The 20,026-nt window shown below is 39.6% G+C and overlaps 4 protein-coding genes across 7 annotated transcripts; 1 reads left to right on the forward strand and 3 right to left on the reverse strand.

Annotated features, from left to right (window-relative positions):
• Positions 1 to 360: 360 nt before the first annotated feature.
• cenpn (centromere protein N) lies at positions 361 to 3,570 on the reverse strand. The gene is made up of 10 exons (XM_085907637.1): positions 3,265 to 3,570; positions 2,601 to 2,646; positions 2,458 to 2,517; positions 2,211 to 2,284; positions 1,952 to 2,125; positions 1,770 to 1,871; positions 1,600 to 1,654; positions 1,394 to 1,503; positions 845 to 968; positions 361 to 691 (listed from the first exon to the last, which is right to left on the reverse strand). The coding sequence occupies exons 1-10, from the start codon at positions 3,433 to 3,435 to the stop codon at positions 588 to 590; spliced, it is 1,020 nt and encodes a 339-aa protein (XP_085763763.1). The 5' UTR covers positions 3,436 to 3,570; the 3' UTR covers positions 361 to 587.
• A 382-nt stretch (positions 3,571 to 3,952) lies between these two features.
• Positions 3,953 to 5,196, forward strand: cmc2 (C-x(9)-C motif containing 2). Of its 2 annotated transcripts, XM_085908111.1 has the most exons (5): positions 3,953 to 4,168; positions 4,334 to 4,398; positions 4,574 to 4,644; positions 4,721 to 4,792; positions 4,876 to 5,196. In XM_085908111.1, the coding sequence occupies exons 2-5, from the start codon at positions 4,362 to 4,364 to the stop codon at positions 4,957 to 4,959; spliced, it is 264 nt and encodes an 87-aa protein (XP_085764237.1). In that variant the 5' UTR covers positions 3,953 to 4,168; positions 4,334 to 4,361; the 3' UTR covers positions 4,960 to 5,196. The 2 variants fall into 2 exon arrangements, with proteins under 2 accessions (XP_085764237.1, XP_085764238.1); XM_085908112.1 differs by lacking the exon at positions 4,334 to 4,398 and having other exon boundaries at positions 4,536 to 4,644.
• Positions 5,197 to 5,686: 490 nt separating this feature from the next.
• Positions 5,687 to 15,185, reverse strand: LOC147059348 (chromodomain Y-like protein 2). Its single transcript, XM_085908110.1, has 7 exons — positions 14,843 to 15,185; positions 10,988 to 11,552; positions 9,504 to 9,721; positions 8,758 to 8,930; positions 8,284 to 8,494; positions 8,070 to 8,213; positions 5,687 to 7,993 (listed from the first exon to the last, which is right to left on the reverse strand). Exons 1-7 carry the CDS (start codon positions 14,864 to 14,866, stop codon positions 7,835 to 7,837), a joined length of 1,494 nt encoding a protein of 497 aa, XP_085764236.1. The 5' UTR covers positions 14,867 to 15,185; the 3' UTR covers positions 5,687 to 7,834.
• Positions 15,186 to 16,512: 1,327 nt separating this feature from the next.
• LOC147059349 (GPI ethanolamine phosphate transferase 2, catalytic subunit-like) lies at positions 16,513 to 19,421 on the reverse strand. Of its 3 annotated transcripts, XM_085907701.1 has the most exons (7): positions 18,869 to 19,421; positions 18,594 to 18,799; positions 18,193 to 18,302; positions 17,879 to 18,070; positions 17,472 to 17,781; positions 17,169 to 17,332; positions 16,513 to 17,059 (listed from the first exon to the last, which is right to left on the reverse strand). In XM_085907701.1, the coding sequence occupies exons 1-7, from the start codon at positions 19,017 to 19,019 to the stop codon at positions 16,864 to 16,866; spliced, it is 1,329 nt and encodes a 442-aa protein (XP_085763827.1). In that variant the 5' UTR covers positions 19,020 to 19,421; the 3' UTR covers positions 16,513 to 16,863. The 3 variants fall into 3 exon arrangements, with proteins under 3 accessions (XP_085763827.1, XP_085763826.1, XP_085763825.1); XM_085907700.1 differs by having other exon boundaries at positions 18,193 to 18,242; positions 18,594 to 19,421; XM_085907699.1 differs by having other exon boundaries at positions 18,594 to 19,421.
• Positions 19,422 to 20,026: the final 605 nt, after the last annotated feature.

Genomic DNA, 20,026 nt, shown 5'->3' on the forward strand with positions numbered 1-20,026 from the left:
AGTAAAAATAAATACCTAAATATAGCTTAGACAGAGACAAAAGAATTTTCAGAGCTTCTACTGGAGGTGTGGTTCTAACAAGCGTTAAATAGAAATTATTTCAATACCTTTCTACATGTACACATAAGTGGTTCAGAAACAATACACATAAATGCAGAATAACTGGTCAGATGGAAAACAGGATTCAAAGGAGCCTGAAGAAAAAATACTAGACTACATTTAAGCAAATGTTGGTTACAGCCGTTTTGATCAGAGGACCTCCAGCTCCTCTGAGCTTTTGAATAATCTAATAAATCTCAACTACTACAAAAGTACAAAAACGCACTAAAATCTGTTATAGAATATGAAAGTTTATTTTACAATACAAATAAAATAGCTCCGTTTTGATGTTTGAGTTACGTATCTTGGCCACTTAAGGTACTTTAAACAACATACTCAAAGTTTTATTACAGCTGCATTTTATTTAAAGAAAAAAAAATCACAGTGAAAATCGACGGACCATGGCATCTTAAAATTCAATCATTATTAAAAAATAAAAAGAATATAAAACATTACTATTTCAATTACATTCCAGTATAAAAAAAATGTCAGTTAACAGAAGGTCCTGTGACTTTGTCTGTGACGACAAAACAATTCCTTCCTTTTCGGGGGATGGATGAAAGCAGAACTGATACAGGAGTTGAAACAATTCCTGTGAAGTATATCAATACATAATATGCATTACTGAATATGAAACTGCACTGTAAAAATATCAAATCTAACCAAAAAACGTTCCTAAACATCCTTTAGTTTGTTCATGCGCGCCCTCTTGTGGATAAACTGAAACATTGATTTGATCTGTTACCTGAAGAAGCGCCGTGCCGTAATGACTCCAACAGATTTGTGCTTGAAAACTTGATGACGCACTTAAACGGTGTGTCTCGTTCTGCAATCCTCTGGTTTGTTGGGCCTTTGTACTTCGTCTCCATCTGCCCAAAAAGACAATACATCACCAATAATGTTCATTGAAGGACATAAGCGATAGAAATGATTGCACTAAAAAGGTTACTTCAAAACTGATGACAGCGGAGATGTGATGCTTCACACTCAAAACTTAAAGTAACGCAGTTAGTTACGATCACTGAAGAATGATTGGATGGCAGCCCCAAGGGGACAAATATAATACCTTAATATAAATATACTGTAGTATTGGTATTTTGACTTCCTTTGTTAGTCCTTGCACATGGTAAAAATTGTGAAAAGGCTGATAAAATATGAATTAAACGAATGTATTGTTATTCTGAATAGAGCTTTTAAAAAAGAAAGTTGCTCCATTGCACATTTTGTCTGTCGCAGGTAGTAGTCAAGAACAAGGAATGACTGCATTTCAAAACACAAGCAAAATTGATGTTACCTTGTAAACTACAGATTCTAGCTGCGGTAACCTGCCACCACCAAACGCTTCACATGCCATCTGACGTCGGTTTACTTCTGTCTTAGCTTGTTCTTTATCTATGCGGGGGTCTGTGGAATAGAAGTTAGTTGACTGAAATTAAAATTTAAAAAAAACATCGTTATTATGTGTGAAAGCCTTTGAGTGAAGATCATGATTGTACATACGTGAGGCTATTTGATTCCTTTCTACAAGAGGGCTGGGATACATTGTAGGGAACACCTAGGCAACAAAACAAAGTATTTTTTTTACAAAAGTAAAGTACATAAGTTAATTTCATTAATGATTTAATGTCTATCAACAGCATTCAAGGGTAAAAACGGAATATGGTGCTTACCTGTTCATACTGCCGCATCAGCAGGTCCCGAATTGCTGAGAGTTTTCGTCCACTGAGGTTAGCATCCTTAATAGACTGATGTCGGGTGGCTATAATCAGAGCCTGAAAAACAAAGTTGTATTTACGGACAAACTCAAGTTAGGGTACCCATACAATGTGTTTCTTTTGTTCCTTTTCACCACCTGGGACAACAGGGGCTTTTGCTTGGACGTCAGTCTAGTCACAAACACAAAAGGAGTTTGAAGATAGTGAACAACATAAGTTGGTCTCATGTTGTTTGGCCGAGAGAAGTTGTCCTCCCATGCAATGCGTATCCAAAGCCCTTCATCTGTGTCCTTCTTCATCTTGATTGACACCTTGAATTTTAAATGTGAAGATGACGTGACAATATTTAGTGCACGAGGACTCTCTTCAAAAAAAAATCTGTCATAGTTGACTTACATTTCTTACAAGCTCACGGAGGTGACATTTGAATTGTTCCTTGAACTGCATCAACTCAACAGCTGCAGCATCAGCTGGATAGCGTGGAGAGACATGACAAAATATGGATCAGCACCAAATCAAACTAATATGACAACTATATCTATCCTATTTAAAGTAATGTTCAAAAGAGTTTCATTTTGGGCGAGGGTGCTTGAATGATCAATCTTAAACCTAAGCAATATTGATTACCAGACCAAGATCTTACATTCAGGGTCCATGAGTTGGAACGCACACCACATCCCTTGGTTCGGATTGTCAATGACATCTGCAAGATGAATAAAACGGAACATTCAGGTTGCAGTGGTACAGAAATTAAAAGCAAAGTACTTGAATGTAAGAGTGGCTTACATATCATCTCTAACTCTGCTATATGACGAACATTGCATCCGTTTTCCTGCAACAAATTAGTGGAAAGTGACTCACAAACCACACAACATGTAAGTAGCTGCTTTATACCTCTCCCTCCATTTTCTTGCAAGGGAATAATAATGAAATCAGTCCAAACTGATTAATTATTTTGAGTAATGAACTCATTATTATTTTGTCCAAAAATAATGTTTCAATCGAATGAATAGAGGACTGGCATATGAGTTGTGTCTGAAAGGTTCCAGGAGTGGTGACACAGTTGATATACATGTATTTTTGTAAATAATTGGTAAATACGGGCGGCACTGGTTAGTTAGCACGCCCGCCTCACAGTTCAGAGGGTGCGGATTGGATTCCACCCTGATTCGGCCCTGCATGGTAGGCTGATTGAGCACTCCGAATTGCTCGTAGGTGTGAGTGCGTGCGCAGATGGTTGTTCGTATCTGTGTGCCCTGTGATTGGCTGGCAACCGGTTCAGGGTGTCCCCTGCCTACTGCCCGATGACCCCCGTGGAGACAAAGCAGTACAGAAAATGGATGGAATTGATAAATAGGTTTTTGAATCACAATGAGGCTTTCTTGAAGAAGCATTTAATCCAAAAACAAATCAAAACCCACCAATGTGTGCATTTTAGAGAAGTGAGTACCTCACAAAGGGTGATTAGTTCGTCCGTCAATGCCCATTTGGATAGAGTGAAATCGATGTTTTGCAGCTGTACCGAGGTCAAACGGCCCCACTTCTCCAGCGTCACTTTTAGAACTTTAGTCGGTATCCGTCGAACAAGCTGACGCAACGAATGTTTCATCTGGTTCTCCATGTTTCTCCGAACCGTAATCGACTTTTTACTCTGCTAAAGAAATAAAAGCGACATCCAATGTAAATAAATATAGGTTCTGTCACGCTCGTCCAGCGAACTAAAAGTTCCAAACAAACCGCCTTTTGAATTAAACAAACGGACCAATCAGACAACGGCAAAATAGTCAACGAGCTTAATAAAGCGCCCTCTGTTGAACTGGAGGTCACTTAAATGAGGATGGGTTTTCCTCGAATTCAACAGTTGAACATGCACACTGTATCCTGCACACACCCATAAGGTAAACATATCTATAATTAATCATATACAAAAAAAATATTTCTGTAAATCGGTTTACAGCCGTGAAACTTCACCACTTGAGTGCCTGACTTATTTGGTTAACATTGATAAATTCCGAGGGTCTTTGAAGACACATTACACGCGTTGAGTGTGATTGGTGGAGAAAGAGGAAGTCAGCGTGCATGCAAGGAAAACATAAGAAATGTGCAAGCGAATTTACTCCTTTAAAGAACGAACTCCATTGGTGAACTGATGAGGAAGTGTTCACTGATTGGTTGTTCTCGTTTGTCATTCAAGCGTCCGTCCTTCAGTTACGCAAACCTGTCATGTCTTTCAGCTGTGGATTTGCTTTTGAGTTTATACAACGGTGATAAATTGATAATATTTTGATTTGTGGTAGTGCGTGGTGTCAGTCATAAAGAACAAGAAAAGGGGATGATACAAGCGACACAAATTTGTAAGTTTTTTTTTCCATGTTGCGTTTGCTAGGTGGTAGCTGACCAAACATTTGACCGACTTGTGGAAAAGCACTCACTGTGTCTACTGGCACTGCTCACTAACTTGAGTGCGAGTTGTCATGTATCGGAACCGATTTAATTTTTAAACACTTGTCTGTGTGTAGGTAAGTGTGTATAGGATCCAGCATCCCAATGACATCACAGGAGGGAGAGGGATGGGGAGGCATGAGTATCCTTCATGTCAAAATTAGACAGCGTATTGCATTTTTATAGCCATGTTTGACGTACTGTACTTATACCGTGACTATTCCTCTTAATGACCATAGAATTCAACTGAGTACTTTTGTTTCTGGCTTTTCTGTACAGTATTTATACAGTAGGACCTTAATTCGACATGCACCCTGACCTGTCACCCCACCTACACACAGATGAGTGTAATGAGTTGATAAATCGCTTGAAGCAGTGCCACTCTGAGGTCAGTAAGAAACTCACCCCCTTTTTTTTTTTTCTCCTGGTAAACATATTTGGAAACTAAATTTCTCTGCCCACAGCATAACGTCCTGAGGTTCTTTGGGACATGTAATGATGTTGACCGTGCCATGCGTCACTGCCTTAAGAATGAGGTGAAGGTTCCACTCGCATGAAGAATGGGAGACATTTAGGTGTGGCATACTCATCAATTCATCACATTGTTGTCATTTAACAGGCACTGGAAAGGCGGGAGCGCAGCAAACAGCATGCACAAGCCATGAAAAAGAGGTTGAAAGAAGGACTCAAGGAGAAGCTCTGAAAGACACTTTTATACTCCAGATTTGCATCCAAGTGTCCAGATGAGATGCAGGAATAAGCATGTCATGCCGTTTTCTTGGGGGTGTGTGGGGGGGTTGCAAACTGTGGATGCAAAAACGTGTTACATCCTCCTGTATATGACAATGAGATCAAGAAAAACAGTTTCAAAGTTTTTTCTACCATTAATGCGACTAATAACCAGTACAACTCCAAAAATTAAAAACTGTTTTGAAATTGAGTTGCACAGATTATACATCACATAAATGATGAAAACATTTTGAAATGAATTAACTTTGGCCTGGCATTTAAGTATGAGTGTTTAGACGATATATATATATATATATATATATATATATATATATATATATATATATATATATTATATATATATATTCTCATTCATAATGTGCATCTATTTATATTTGGTTTATTTAGGCAGTGAAAAGCAGTTGTTCCACTTTCAACGTATGGATGGTGAATCACATTGATTCATGGGATTTCTTTCAAATAAAGTGTGTTCATATTCAAAGGAACTTTCTAGCATTTATGGTGAGTGATTTGGATGACAATGGGAAGTAGAATGACAATGGGATTTGTTTCTTTACAACCAGTCTTAATCACAACTGGACTGTTCTGGTTGTGAAATCAAAAACATCCGAACTAACAACACAAACGTCAGCTGGGTTTCAAAATGAAGCTGAGACAAATGAGTCACTAATCATGTATTACCTTATCTTTATTTAGTATGCCGTTATTTATTTTCCATTATCAGTCATCTGCAATGGCCTTATATAAATTATTAATTTTCTCAACAAACTTCAATAAAACATGAAATGATTCGACATGCCTTGACAAATTCACAAATGATTCTTCATGTCAACGGTAAACATTACATTATTGTATGTACAGTCGCATTTCCTCTCAGTAATTATAATGATGTGTAAATAATCTAGCCACTTTTCAAATGCTTTCTGTTAAATAGTTTCTCCATTTTAAATGATTAATTAAGAGTTACTTTGAGTCAGGGTGTCTCAGAACCAAAGCACTCCTTTTCTTGAATAAATACAAAAATAAACATCCACCAATGCTACTTACAATGCAGGTACAAAATTTACCCAGACAAGGACAGGCCACACATTCACAGAATTTACAGTATCTCACATGCAAACAGTCTACATGTTCTAAAACTGTACTATGTACTGCATTTTATTTCATTATCAATAAACAAAATAGCTTCTACACATATTTTTGGTAAAACAAAATAAACATGACACACATCGAAATAGAATCTCTCTTTTTTTCATCACGTGCTGATACGGAAATTCTTGACGACACAACATTGATCACTGACAATTAGTGGAACTACAATTTGATTCCTTGACAATCAATGAAAAAAAAGACTGTCAATAAAAATGATTGTACATACGTCATACGTTTCACACCTCCATTTAAAACTGGAGGCTGAGCGATGTGGACATGTTTCTGTGGCAGAAAGGGATGGAATCCAGTGCAAATCCTTCCATTGTTCAATGTACACGTCATGCTGTGTATTCATTAAATTTCTCATTTAATTTATAGACACTACGTTGACACAAGCTTTCACTAGACTTGTGTTGTTTTTTTTTATATCTGTCCAATGGAAAGTACAAGGAACAAAAACAAAAGAGCATGTTCAAGCAGAAATCAAGTTGAGTTGTTTTGTTGAGCGTGAAAATTGTATCGCAGCTAATTACAATGCATAGATTGAGAATTGTTCAAAACGTGATACAAGCATGATGTACTCTTCAAATCTCACTCTTCAAAAATACCACTGGCCAGGCAAAATTGGATGCCACAAAATTCAAGATATCAGTCCAAATACTGCCTTTTTAATCCAAAATACATTGACTTGGGTTTTATGTGCTAGTGGTGAATTTCAAGTTAGGAATCATGGATATTTTGGTACCAAGTATAGTACGTTTGTAGCCATGACTGCAAAAACTTTTTATAAATTATAAAAAATAAAAAAAAAAGGGGGAGGGGGGGTGACACCAGGCTTAAAATGCAAGGTTAAAAACCAACCCAATTTGGGTTAAAATCTGAAATTCTTTTGAACGAAACAACTCATTTTGTATATAAAATGCAATGTCCAACTTAATGTTCAAATCTGAGTATTTCTGTGTCTTAAAATAAATAGTTATTAAAGAATATAATTTTTTGTGTGAAACCTTTGAAGAGTGTGAATTGAAGAGTACATTTGGCAAATGTTTTTTTTAATCACCATTTGAAAAATTACTTCACTTAACTAGTTCACTGAATAGTCACAGTGAAGTACTTCATCTACGATCTGACATGTTCTGAGTCAACAGTGCCAATTCCATACAATGACCAGACTTTCCAATCATGGATTATTTTGCTGGCAAAACTCATGTTTTGTGTAATTGCTAAAACAACAACATCTTATGTAGCCTGAGAGGAATGGACAAGTTAAGGATAGATAAACAGTGTCTTCATGCCGACTTTGGTTTTCACTTTAAAACAGCAGGCAACTAAAATAAAAATCTTATTTATACACAGCACTTAACTTTCTAAACTCTTTTTACACTCAAGTGTGTGTATTCACATTCATATATATTATCATGACTTTTTCAAGTCCAATTGGACAATCATTTTTCACTCCCCTAAATCTGGATTTCACCCCGCCCCCTTATATCTTTCAGGACCCTGTTAATATGAAACTGCACTTTTGGAAGGAGACGCATCATCTGAATGGTCCATAATGTCTTTTAAAACCCTGATCGAGTAGGATTTGTTGGAAGTAAAATCAATCCCGGGCTTCTTCTCTGCTGATGGATGGAAACAAAGGCCTACATTTAAACTGCTTCTTTAGTTTGAGGTCATTTCTCACATGCTTTGTTGTGTAGGTAGCTGAAGAGCGCCTCTAGTCCTTTGGTGGAACACCACAGCTGCTTGAGCATCTGACACTCCTTTTCATTGACTTCCTCCAGGACACGTAGGAGAATGCTCCTGACCAGGCATTTGGATTCTTCAAGAACCTTTTAAGCAATGAAAGGAGGTTTGTTAGCTTATTTTCCTAGAGCAAAGACCTTGTGGCTCTGTCTCGGTACGCACCACAGCATTGCACGACGCCATCTCCTTCACACGTAGCATCACTTCCTGATTAAATGTGGTTGGCCAGAATACCTGCGACACCAAACCTCGATTGCACGCTTCTTGTGCTGTCAGTTTTCGACCACAGAACAGCATCTCATTGGCCTGCCATTTGATCAAGAAAAAAAAAACAGTGAGAGAAGTTTCAACGTAAACTGGATCTGCATGGACTCACCAAAGCCACACCAAGGATTTGAGGGAAAGTGTAAGAGGAGCAGCCAGAGGGGGTGAGGTGGAGGGCTGCACAAGGAGTCTGGAACCAGGCTCTCTCACTGGCCCACACCACATCACACAGGGGCAGGATGGAAGCCCCCAAGCCCAGGGCTGGCCCATTGATTGCAACCACGATGGGTTTTTTGAAGCGTATGAACGCCAACACAAAGTCCCTGCATGAGGTACAGCGTTGTAAAATTTGAGGAAATATTTACCCAACAACAATTTTTCATTCAGTCATCCACATTCCTGCTCTCCTCATCAATGGTGATTATTTTTAAGCACTGAATGAAAGGATGACGTCATGGATAGAAGCAGCAGGAATGAATTCTTTTTTTAATTAAAAATAAAACGAACAGAATAAAAAGACATCCTGAAACTGGTTCGAGTCAAACAAAGTGAATTCCCCGCAGTTGTCGGAGTCCTTTCAACTTACCTTACGGCATCTGCAATGCGACTGCTCTCCTTTCTGCGGTCAGTGGACAGACGGCCCATCAGGTAGGATGGCTCTATCCCGCTACAGAAGATAGTTCCCACAGAGCTGAGCAATAACAGTTTACTGTCGTCGGCAGCTGCATTACCCAAAGCCCGACACAGTTCCTTCATGATCTAAAAAGTAATGCAAGGACATGTGAAATCTTATGCCTCAAAAGTAGGATCAATTCACAACTTTGTCAAATGAGGAGTTTTTAATAAAAGGATGTTTTAAGCAGTTCGAAAAATGGGTGAGTGGATAAAGAGTTTCTAAGCTTGAGCCAAGTTTATCAGTTCCCTTTATACTTTCCAAAATTAGAACAAACGGATTTCCAGGGTTTAGTGAGTTTTATACTGCACTGTTCTTAATCAAATGGGGAATCATGGTTACTTCAAATATCAGTAATTAGTGGGGATGTACAAAAACATACAGTGAGCAATATTTTGTTTTAAAACTGTAACTTAAGTCCAGTTCAAACACATATAAGAGAGAAAAAAATAGAATGAGAATTGGCTCAACAGTGAGCGCAAATGATTTAAAGGGAAGGAAGGTGAGTTATGGAGCTAAATACAATACAATATTGATCAATTTTACAAAAGTCTGCATTCAACTGTACCTCCTATTAAATGTAACCTACAATAATTATGACAAGTTAAAACAACACGAAGGTCCTCATTTCTTGTGTGGAAAGACGTTGTCATTTCTACCTCTGGCGTCAGAGCGTTGTTATCCGTTGTTTGGCTGGAGAGGAGAACATGTGTGAACCCGTCCTCCTTCCGGACTACGATGTCCCGAAATCGACAGTTGCTCTCGTTCTGTCGCACGTTGTACCTGAGCCGCTTGTCAAACACGTAGCACTTCTCCTCCGCCAGTTTGCGTTTTACTGAGCTGTGCAAATGCATCTTGCCATTGGCCAGAGGGGAGTCTGATGGGGGGGCAGGCAAAACAGGCTGACTTAGTCTTGCAAACATACAATTATATTTCAATTAAATTTGAAGAGCCAATATAAATGCTTGCACTAAATAATGAAAATATTGAGCATTCACACGATTGACATTGTGGAAGTGTGTGTGCACAATCCGAGACCGTCTTATTAGCCTGCGCTGTCACGAGCAGCGGGCTAATGGATGGCGCTGAGAGAACTAAGCGAGGTGAGCAGAGGAGTCTTTCAAGGATTAGAAGATTAGCATCAATAATAGCTGCCTGTGTGCTAACCACTAGCTTAAATTTGAAGCTGGAGCTTTCTAATCGTGGTGGATTTCTGATGTGGTTTCAGAATTGTTCAGTGCAGATGCAGTCCTTGGATTTGTTCTTTCTAAACGTATTCTTATGTCCCTGAATGGTGGCATGAGGCCCGCTAAACCAACAAAATCAAAGATGTTGAGTGGATTGAAAAAAAAAGTCATCTATTTGGGGTGCTTATTGCATGTGGACACCACACGGCAATCAATTGAGACAATGTCTCGATTAGAATAGAGGACACTATTTTATACTATTTATATTCTATATGTTCTTGTTTTAATATAATGAATATGAATGCTGTTGTAAGGTAAAGCCCTGTGTTGTTGGGGTGAACAGCAAAGATACTTCTCATTAGAGATGATAGAGATTGGAAGCAGCTTTAGCTGGTGCAAATGATTGAATGGTCATTTAATGGTTTGCAATTTATTTTAAGCATTTGAATTGTCAAGCGGAGATGACATGAAATATATATCAATGATTAACCATGTAGGGGTTGGACTGTGACCACATGTAAAAGTGTTATCAGCTACTGCAGCAAAGAATGGTAGGAAATTCATGCAGTGGATTAAATAATTCTTCACACTGCCTGTTCACATGTCATTTGTGATGCAAAAAAAAAAAAAAAGAAAAAAACGAACACAAGGGTCTTTACAGCCCTCTCTGATTATCCAAACAATACCAGAACCACAGAAATGAAGCACTATTCATTTTATAGCATGCCTTAGCTGTCATTGAGTTTATTTGTATATTTTCTCATCCAATGAGACTTCAGCTTCAGTGTTGCCATGCAAATATGATTTGACCAACATATTGACCACGCAGATACGCACGTAGGCACATAAACTTACCACTGGCATACACACAGTACTACCTATTGATTTTTTTTATTTTCTATTCAATGTATTAGAAAAAAGAAATATTCCATGCTGATGAATTCTTAAAATCTTACCCAATTCAGTAGTTACTATTTCATCCAGACCTCCATCCGCTCTGTCGGAGGACGCTCTGTGTGACCTCGAAGTGCTCCTGTAAAAGTGTGGCTCCGCATATCCATTTAGGAGTCCGCTATGCGGTTCCCTCGCTTGGGCCACAAAGCGAGGGGCTCCTATTGGAGGGGTTTTGAACGTCATGGTTTTGCCCATTTTCACCTTGCCGGACCCAATGCCTCCATTTCCCGGCTTATGAACATAACCTGAGCCTCTACTCCCGGTCCCTAGAAGAGTTCCTCCTCGAACCCCGACAGCCGTTTCACTGTTTTTTTTCTTCTTTTGTGCTTCAGACCGAGCTCTGGGGTTGTCTGTGGCTGCCGGGAGGCCATTGTTAGCACTTTTGGAAATTTTGGGCTGTTTGTGCTGATGTAGCTGCATGCTATTGAAGCGATCAATGAACTCCTCGCAATGCAACAGGTGGTGCTCCGGCTCCCAAGTGTCTTCTTTACTTCCATAGCCCTTCCACCTAATCAGGTACTCCCATTTTCCCTTCTTATTTCGCCTCTTGTCTACAATATGCTCCACCTGAAAACAAGAGACAAATCGGTAGAAAGTAACAATTTGCATCATGACATCCTTTAATTGGGTTATTCAAATGCAGGGGATAACTCTGATGGCTCACGTACATCTAATCAGGTTATATTACGAATGTTTCTGAAATCTGAATTTGGGCATTAACCAGAATATTGACGAAATGTATTTTTAATCACACACTTGCAATATTGACTCTAATGAGACATATTGGCAAAATCCTGTTTTGGATTTTCTGAAATATTGTATGAATTTTGACTTTAATATAGAGATGAAGTGACTAGGTTTTGAAAAATGTATTTTTATCATTTTGGTCCACCTCCCTTAAAGACCTGTGTTGCCACCAAGAGGGTGCTGTCTGGAGCCATTTCTCAATAAGCACGCTTGTCCGATCTTACGTCCTTATGATCTCCTGAAATGAACGGAATACCCCGATGTTGCTCATGTCAGCCATCCTAAACCAAAGATGCATTGTACTTGTGTTCTTCGTACAGAGAAATGGCCGTAGCCTTTAGTAGCATGAGAACGACAAGCAGGAAGTTTAGCAAACACAGTCTGTGTCGGTGGGTTCGAAAATAAAAGCGGCCTGTTGACGCACAGTGTGGTTACTCGAACTCTGTGGTCTGTCTGCTATTTGTCACTCCTTGATGCTCCCAGTTCAAAGCTCCTTTAATTGCTGTTCCTGTCAAACCCCAACTGTGATCGAGATTCGTTTCAGGCAACATAATAAATCACGGCCTTCTTTGTGAGGAGAATAAATGATGAAAAGATATGCTTTTCTGGAATTGTCTTTCCTTTCTTTTGAGACTTATTGTTCTCTTCCTATCTGAGATACAATAAATGTGACAGGTATTCAGAATGTAACACCAAACAGATGCACGCACGCACACATGCGTACACACCAACATACCTTAAATTCTTGATCAAAATCAAAACCTGTTGAACTTCATAATACCATTAAATAATTTCATAAGCAAGGAAACCAGACCCTTTCAACATTTTGAAGATAAAAGTCATTATCTAATTGCCAATGTTCAGCCCAATCAACGGTCCCTTTCAATCGTTAGATAGGAGCGAGTGGAAATGTTTTGGGGGGAAACAATATGTTTCTGTGTATTGTATTAAAGTCAACACTTGATATTTTGAATATCACTGAGGACACAGAAGACAACTGTTTGTCTTGATTATTGAAAATAATCAATTCATTTGATAATCGATTAGTTGTCGATTATTCGATTCAGCGTTACACCTCTGAAGCTTTGATGTCTCCCTGAAGCATGCAGCTCCATAGGTTCACAAAGCCTGTCCAGACTGCAGATGTGTAGCGCTGCACTCAAAATGGGAAGACAATGCACCCCCGCTATCTGCGGAGGATAGGGACCAGGCCATCCCACGAACAGTAAAAATCTGCATATAACTGATGCCAACTGAATTGCATTGGAGAAAAAGACATGATAGTACCTCAAACAATTCTTCAGGAAATGTTGATAAATCTTTAATATGCGTTTAGCCCCCCCCCCTTAAAAAAATGGTAGAAAATGGGGAGTTTAAAAAAATAAATATTTAAAAAGTAAATAAAAAAAAAACTGTTCCTAATTTTCATTGTTTATTTTGGTAAAACACATTTTGCAAAACAAACAAAAAAAAACCCCTATGGTCAAAATCATGGTACCTTTGCCTCAATTTGGGACATAAAAAAACCCTGCAGAACCAGTACAAGTTAAACTCTGCTGTTGAAACTTGCCTTGGAGTGTCAGCTTCTATTTTTAACATGTTCTAAGAAGTAAGATCTTGTCTGAACATCAATAGATATTGATCACTGGTCAGGGCATGTTTTATGAAAGCCAGAGACCACTTCATTTTAAATTTAACAGTATTAACTGCAACTGTTAACCATCAAGCAGCAGCAAATTACATCTAGTGCACGTTCTCTAGATGTACAAGATGGTTGACTGGTTCTATGTTGCATTCGATCAACTTCAAAGGAAAAACATAAAAAGTTTGTCATAGTTTTAACTACTGTCATCTATGACGTCATAATCATACACACTTTAAGATACTTCAGATGTTTTATTTTTCCATTTTTAAGAGATGCATCTCATCAAATCTTAAAATATGATCTTAACAATTTCCCATGGATGATACTATTTCCATTTTAATCTATATAAAAAAGTCAAACAAATCAAGCAGCGTAATGAATGGATTTCCTCCACAAAGGCTTCAGTGACTATACAGCAAGTAATTATTCCATCACTGTCAAGAGGAGGTAGGGTTGATAATGTTTACATTCTATATGACATTCATGCTCATTCAAAAATTCAACCGCTGTTGCAAAAACAAATGTGAAACAAATGGCTATGACTCATCAATACTTGATGCATGTCACTGCTGCAGCCAGATAAACGTTATCTACTTGAGCATGCAAACTGGATTTAGAAGTTTGCTTCTGACATCTGTGGTGTGTTTAACCAGTGCCATTAAAAAAAAAAAACATCCATGAGTAATTGTCTACTTGCATTATGAGAAGTGCATCTTATTTAGTTTTGAAGCCCACATTTCTGTGTCAACTAAATGTTGTGGTTGACACATCCGTCTGAGTTGATCGAATTTTCCCAACCCTAAAAACAATGACATATCTCAGTCGGGTCACTCCAATCTCAATGCACCACGGTACTTTTTTTACATATTATAAAACAGAGATGTTTTCTCAAGTTGTGAAAAGTCAAGTTTGAAGAAAACAGCGATATCCTTCATTTCAGCACCCCTAGTGACAATTAAGCGCCCAAAGGTACAATCATGCAATTTCCCCTGAAAGTGTATATACATCATGAACCGGAGGTATTTTTCTACCTCAACCCAATAAATATAAACTCATGCGGAGCTGTGTGAACACCACCCGGCGAAGGGCCTGTGTGTCACTGCGGTGATGAGGAGCTCATACCCGCGGCATGTGCGCGCACCTCCGCGACCATCCCTCCCGTCAGCAGCCGTGCACAGCATGTCCGCTGTCACTTCACCAACTCGGCGACACCCCAAGCACTTCGGCCCGTTCAATACGCCTCACTTGCTCGTAACAACCGCCACAAAACAGCCCAAACAGTGTCATGAGCGACATAAAGTCAACTAACTGTCGAGTTTCGTCTTTTAAAAGAACGCCGCTTTTCTTTTTTTTTGCCCCCCCTCCCCTCGCACAGGCACACAGTACGCGGCGCCTTCCCCTTTACTTCCTAATTCCAATAATCGACAAAATGACATAAAATAGAGTGGACGTGGCTTCAACCCACCTCGTAAAGGTCTCCTGAAGCCATAGCGGGCTGCTGGCACCGTGACGCCTTATTCTTGCCTGCCCTGTGGGCTTTTTTTGGAGGCTCTTTGGAAGGGGGAATTAGCGAGCAGCCTTGTTATTGCGAGCGATGGGCAGTCAGCACGCAGATCAGCAGACAGTGTCAATCGAGCCCGGCGCGTTGCGATGGATCGCTCAAGCGCTTGAAACAAACAAGCACCGGGCGGTGCAACAACCGACACCGAAAATGAGTTTCTAATAGGCGAGAATGGCCGATGAACGTGCACCTCCTCCTCGCCTAAGCGAAGGGACGGAGAGGTGTCTTGTGACGACGCTGAGCCGTGTCGAGGTCCGCTCCACCTGTTCACAAGACCTGATTTAAGAGCACACGTTCCAAATGACGGCTCTTTACGATCAAGTGAAATCGTCATATGATATTATGCAAATGTTTTTGTGTGACATCATAAAATCGAATTACACGATCAAAAAAGAATGCATTAGAACATGGTAAGAAATAGAAATGCTCATTAACTTTTAACACGCAAGTTAGTATGCTATTTAAATTGCACTTGCAGATGTGATGGAAATAGTCAAGTGTTTTGGGATTGCAGTTTTTGGCGTTTTTATGATTTATACACGAACTTCTTAAATATTTTGTAGGCTACTATTTCAGGGCGCTATTTGCAGCAGTGCTTGGTTCCTACGCTCGCATGTGTGCGTTTACAGTATGGATACATATACCACGTCTGTGGTACTTGCAGCTTTTGCTGGCCAGTAGAGTCAAGAGCTGTGGCTGGTTCACCATGACTATACGCTTGCTCACACTGCCCTGAGCATCCTACAGTTCCTGTCCGGGAAGAACATTGCCCTGCTGGAGAAACCTGACAACTCACCTGCCCTAACGGTTTTTAATTTCCCCCGCAGTCCTTTAGACTCCGGGGGGGAATACTGCGAAGGGAAAAACTTGTAGTTCGGATTTCAAATCCAGTGACACTAGTATATACTATATTTAGTATAATTTGGGATTGTGTGTTAGGCTACTTTACATCCATACCATCCCTCTCTGGTTTTAACACTCCCCCACACTCTTCTTGCCCCTTGTCACTGGACTTCACACTTGGGCAGTAGTATTCCTCCCACGTGTTCTGACTTCTCTGGAGGACACAAGATTGAATTCCTGTGGTTATGTTGCATGCATTCCTTCTCTTGGTAGTGAAAGAAATCACATCTAATATGCACACAATTCGGGTGGGTCATTCTTAGGTGTGTCCACTGATCTGTGTGCAACTTTTGCACGAGTTGCAAGACTAATCATTAAATACTGTAAATGAGAATTTTTCTTATGGTCTCAGCTTTTGTTCCTCTTTTACTCTCATCTCTATAGATAAAATCCCAGCAAGACTGTAATTAAAGCTATTTAAAATATTTTGTTTGGCTCATTTCTCACAACTTCCTTCTTGCCATGCACACCAATTTGATGCAATGTGTGGCATATGGTCTGAGCATTGACAGGCTGACTCCCCCACCCCTTCAACCTCCGCAGCATTTCTGCCAGAATGCATTGGTTTTCCAAAAACAACCTGGATATGATGGAAACTTGCACTCAACTTCTTTGCGCAAGTCCTTAAAGAGAGATCATTAAAAAACTTTGAAACAGAATAGACATCTCAGTCTGTTTTTACTTCTCTGTTGGGCTGTTATACTTACAGCAATAAACAAAGGATGTTAATGACAATGATAATCATGGGCAAGAAAAAAAAAAAGATCCATCGTGATGCACCGTTACTTAAAAACCTAAAAACAATAGGGAGTCGATTCCAATCAATTTCTGCTCTAGTATGAACCTGGATTTAATTTGGCGAGTCTGGCTGGCCCAACTTAGTTTGATGGCGCAAAAGATGTTTTTGTCCCTGAAGAATTTTCAATCAACATTTTTTCATAATTTGACTTTCTTTTCAGAAATCAGTGCAAACCCTTTCTTTCCAAAAAACTGCCCTAAAATATGGCAGACTTGTGGCTTTACTACACAACATTGAATATGAGACTGGCGCCGGTGATGAGAAGTAGGTGCATGGCCTCGTAGAGTAATTTTGGATAGAAGACGGACCATGTCCAGGGATGGTGGCGCATGCCAGTCGCCACAACAATATAGGCTGCAGCCGTCATCGACCTGAGCAGAGCCCAAAAGTAACAACCGTGGCCAACTGCAACCGGATTCCTGTGGAGGAGAAAATTATTGCATTGTATTGTGTTATGAACATAAAGTACCTGAAAACTCTACGAGATACACTTTTTAAAATCCTACATTCCACAATTTCAACCCTCACCTGTTTTTCTCCGAGCTGAGGAAACAGACAAGGTGGCAAGCCCAAAGCAGTGGCCCTGCATATGTATTAAGGGCTGTTAAAATGATGGCTGGAACTTCTGCATAGGTGTTAAAACCAATAGACCAGATTGAGATGTCGATAGTTGAAATGTTGTTGGAATTACCCTGCAAAGAGCACAGATATAAACTAAAAAAAGGCACAATTTACCAAATAGGGACAACAAGCTCTGAGTTCTTCCCAGGACAACAACCTCCACTCATGACACAGTCCCCCCACACTGATGGCCTTGAAAGAACTGCCTACCTGAAAGTAATAGAAGGCCTGTCCCAACCAGTAGTGAATGATGGTGATTTGGACCGCATCATAATGGAGCTTCTTCCAGATGAACTGAGCCATGAGTGTTTGGATGAGCAGACAGCAGCACAACACTAGCAAGTTGTGGGCACGAAACAGTAGTGAAAACAATAAGACCAGGCCACTGTAAATTTCCCATAGCCCCCTGTTCTTAGATTTGGCATTAGCTATATTGATTTGGGATTGTATCATGTCCTTTGTGCCCATGAAGAAGATACTCAAAACCAACACATATACAAAGCGTGCTTCCAAAATGCCCCTGAAAGAAAGAGTGACAGATGAGGGTCATTCTTAAGGGTGCATATCGAATTTATTCCACTCCTATTTACATTCTAAACCAGTGTGATAAAACTTACTTTGACTCATTCAGACCAGAGTGTTGCCAGGGAAACAAGAGACTGCCGACAGCTGCCCGATAGCAGTAGATGCTCAAAAGTCCAAGCGCAAGTGCAACCTTGGACTCCAACGAGCACCATCTTTGAACCAGGAAGTAGATGAGAACCAAACAGAAAGTGGACAGCAAGGAGAGGACCACTTTGTGTTCAGCGCTAGAAATAAAAAAAGATGCACAGATAAAAACATGAATGTTTTGTTATTAGAATAATTGAGACAGTAGTGAGGGTACACATTGTCACCTTTGACTTAATTTTTCCATATTGGCCAATCCCACCTGTTAAGCCATTTGGCCACATCAGGAAGATGAGCCCATTGCACGCCCGTCTGATTGAGAGAGCGCAGCAGTCGACAGCAGACTAAAAGAAATATGGCTAAAGCGAGCCACTTCAATCAATCAATCAATCAATCAATCAATCAATCAATCAATCAATCAATCAATCAATCAATCAATCAATCAATCAATCAAAAAAGGAACAAGAACATGATATGCTCCTGTTTTCTGTGGTTGACAGTCCGGCGTCAGTCAGAAGTGGAAACTTGGGAGATAGTCTTTCACTCAAATATTAAAAAAACATTTTATGTATCCAAATTCTATAAAATGCGTTTCGATTATGCAACAATAGGAAGATGCTGGTCCCTGGTTGACGGCAGTTGAGAACCCCTGCTATTATTTACCTTGAGCCTGGGCGCGGTGACAGTTGGAGTTCTTGCTTTAGCCACAAAGCTAAGTGTTGAGCCTCTCTCCATCAGGTGTGTGGTGTACGGCATGTTCACATGACCACTGGCTCCGAACACAAAGTCCGCCCGCATGGCATCAATTAACATAATGATCACCTTTTTGAACAATGGCTGCGGGATGTAAGATGAATTGAGAGAGCCCCCTGTAATCCAAGTGACACGTTTCAGGAGTTTCGGCAGCTTTTCGATGGCAACAGTCCGGGTAAACTTACCTGGCAGCGGCTCTGCGGGTAGGTCTGTGAGCTTGCTCTTCAATGATGAAGAATTGGCATGTTCTGGGGAAAAAACCCTCAGGAAGAGGACAGCTCCCAAAACTTGAAATATTAAAATGCACGAGGCAAACACAGATGACCTGACTTCCATTTTGTCAGTTTTGTTTTTTAGGATGGTGCGCTTTGATGCAATTTAGGGTTAATTTGCCTCCGTGCGGTTTGATCCTGTGGGTTTGTGATGAAATTCTACTTCCGCGCAGATGAGAAAGGTTGTCATTATAGCAAATATACAAGTAGTTTATTAACCCTAGAAATAGTCAAGCTCCCATTTGATGTGGAGAAATAAAGATCCCAAAGCAAGTAGAATTAATGGACTCACAACAGCTAATAGTCATCACTGATTCCAAACCTACGCAGCACTGAGCAATGGATGGAGGGACCCCCGTAAGGATGACACAACTACCTGAGGCTTTTCACGAGAAACATTCAAGAGCTGCTATCGACCATAGCTCACACCCAACCACCCCACACACGAACTGCCTCACATAAGTCAGGCTTCAAGCTTATATCCTTCTTGATATGTCACATGGAATGTTTCTTTAGTTGTGCAATATTTAAAGACATGACAACCACAAAGAGTATTGTTTACCTTGATTCTCTATAGCTATTTACAAAGAACGATCGCTACAAAGCATGACGAGAAGTGTGTGGTGTCATCATTGCCAAAATATAGTATTTAAATAAAATATAACATTGATACAAAAAGACTAAAATATATTCTGCCTGGCAAAATAATGTTTGTTTTGACTTTCAGCAAGAAATTACACACAGATGTGATAAAACACTCAAAGCCATATCTGTTTGAGATATTTTAATGCAAACATATATACATTTTTATTTTAATAATCAAAAACTATTTGTACTATTTTATCAAATATTCTCAATAGACAATCAATATAGTCCATATAAATTAAGCTAGACAATTTGGGGCATATGATTGATCGAGAAACTGTCTTGATGTGATTCCGAGCTAAAATATACAAAGTCAAACATTTTGTTGTATACCTGTTGTACAATGTCAAAAAAGGCATTCTATACAACTCCCCCTGACAAAATAAATGGACTCAATGCAATATAATTCCTTGATGATATTAAACA

Source organism: Syngnathus leptorhynchus, chromosome 3 (assembly GCF_054491065.1).
Source record: "Syngnathus leptorhynchus isolate UIUO chromosome 3, UIUO_Slep, whole genome shotgun sequence".
Classification (NCBI taxonomy): domain Eukaryota; kingdom Metazoa; phylum Chordata; class Actinopteri; order Syngnathiformes; family Syngnathidae; genus Syngnathus; species Syngnathus leptorhynchus.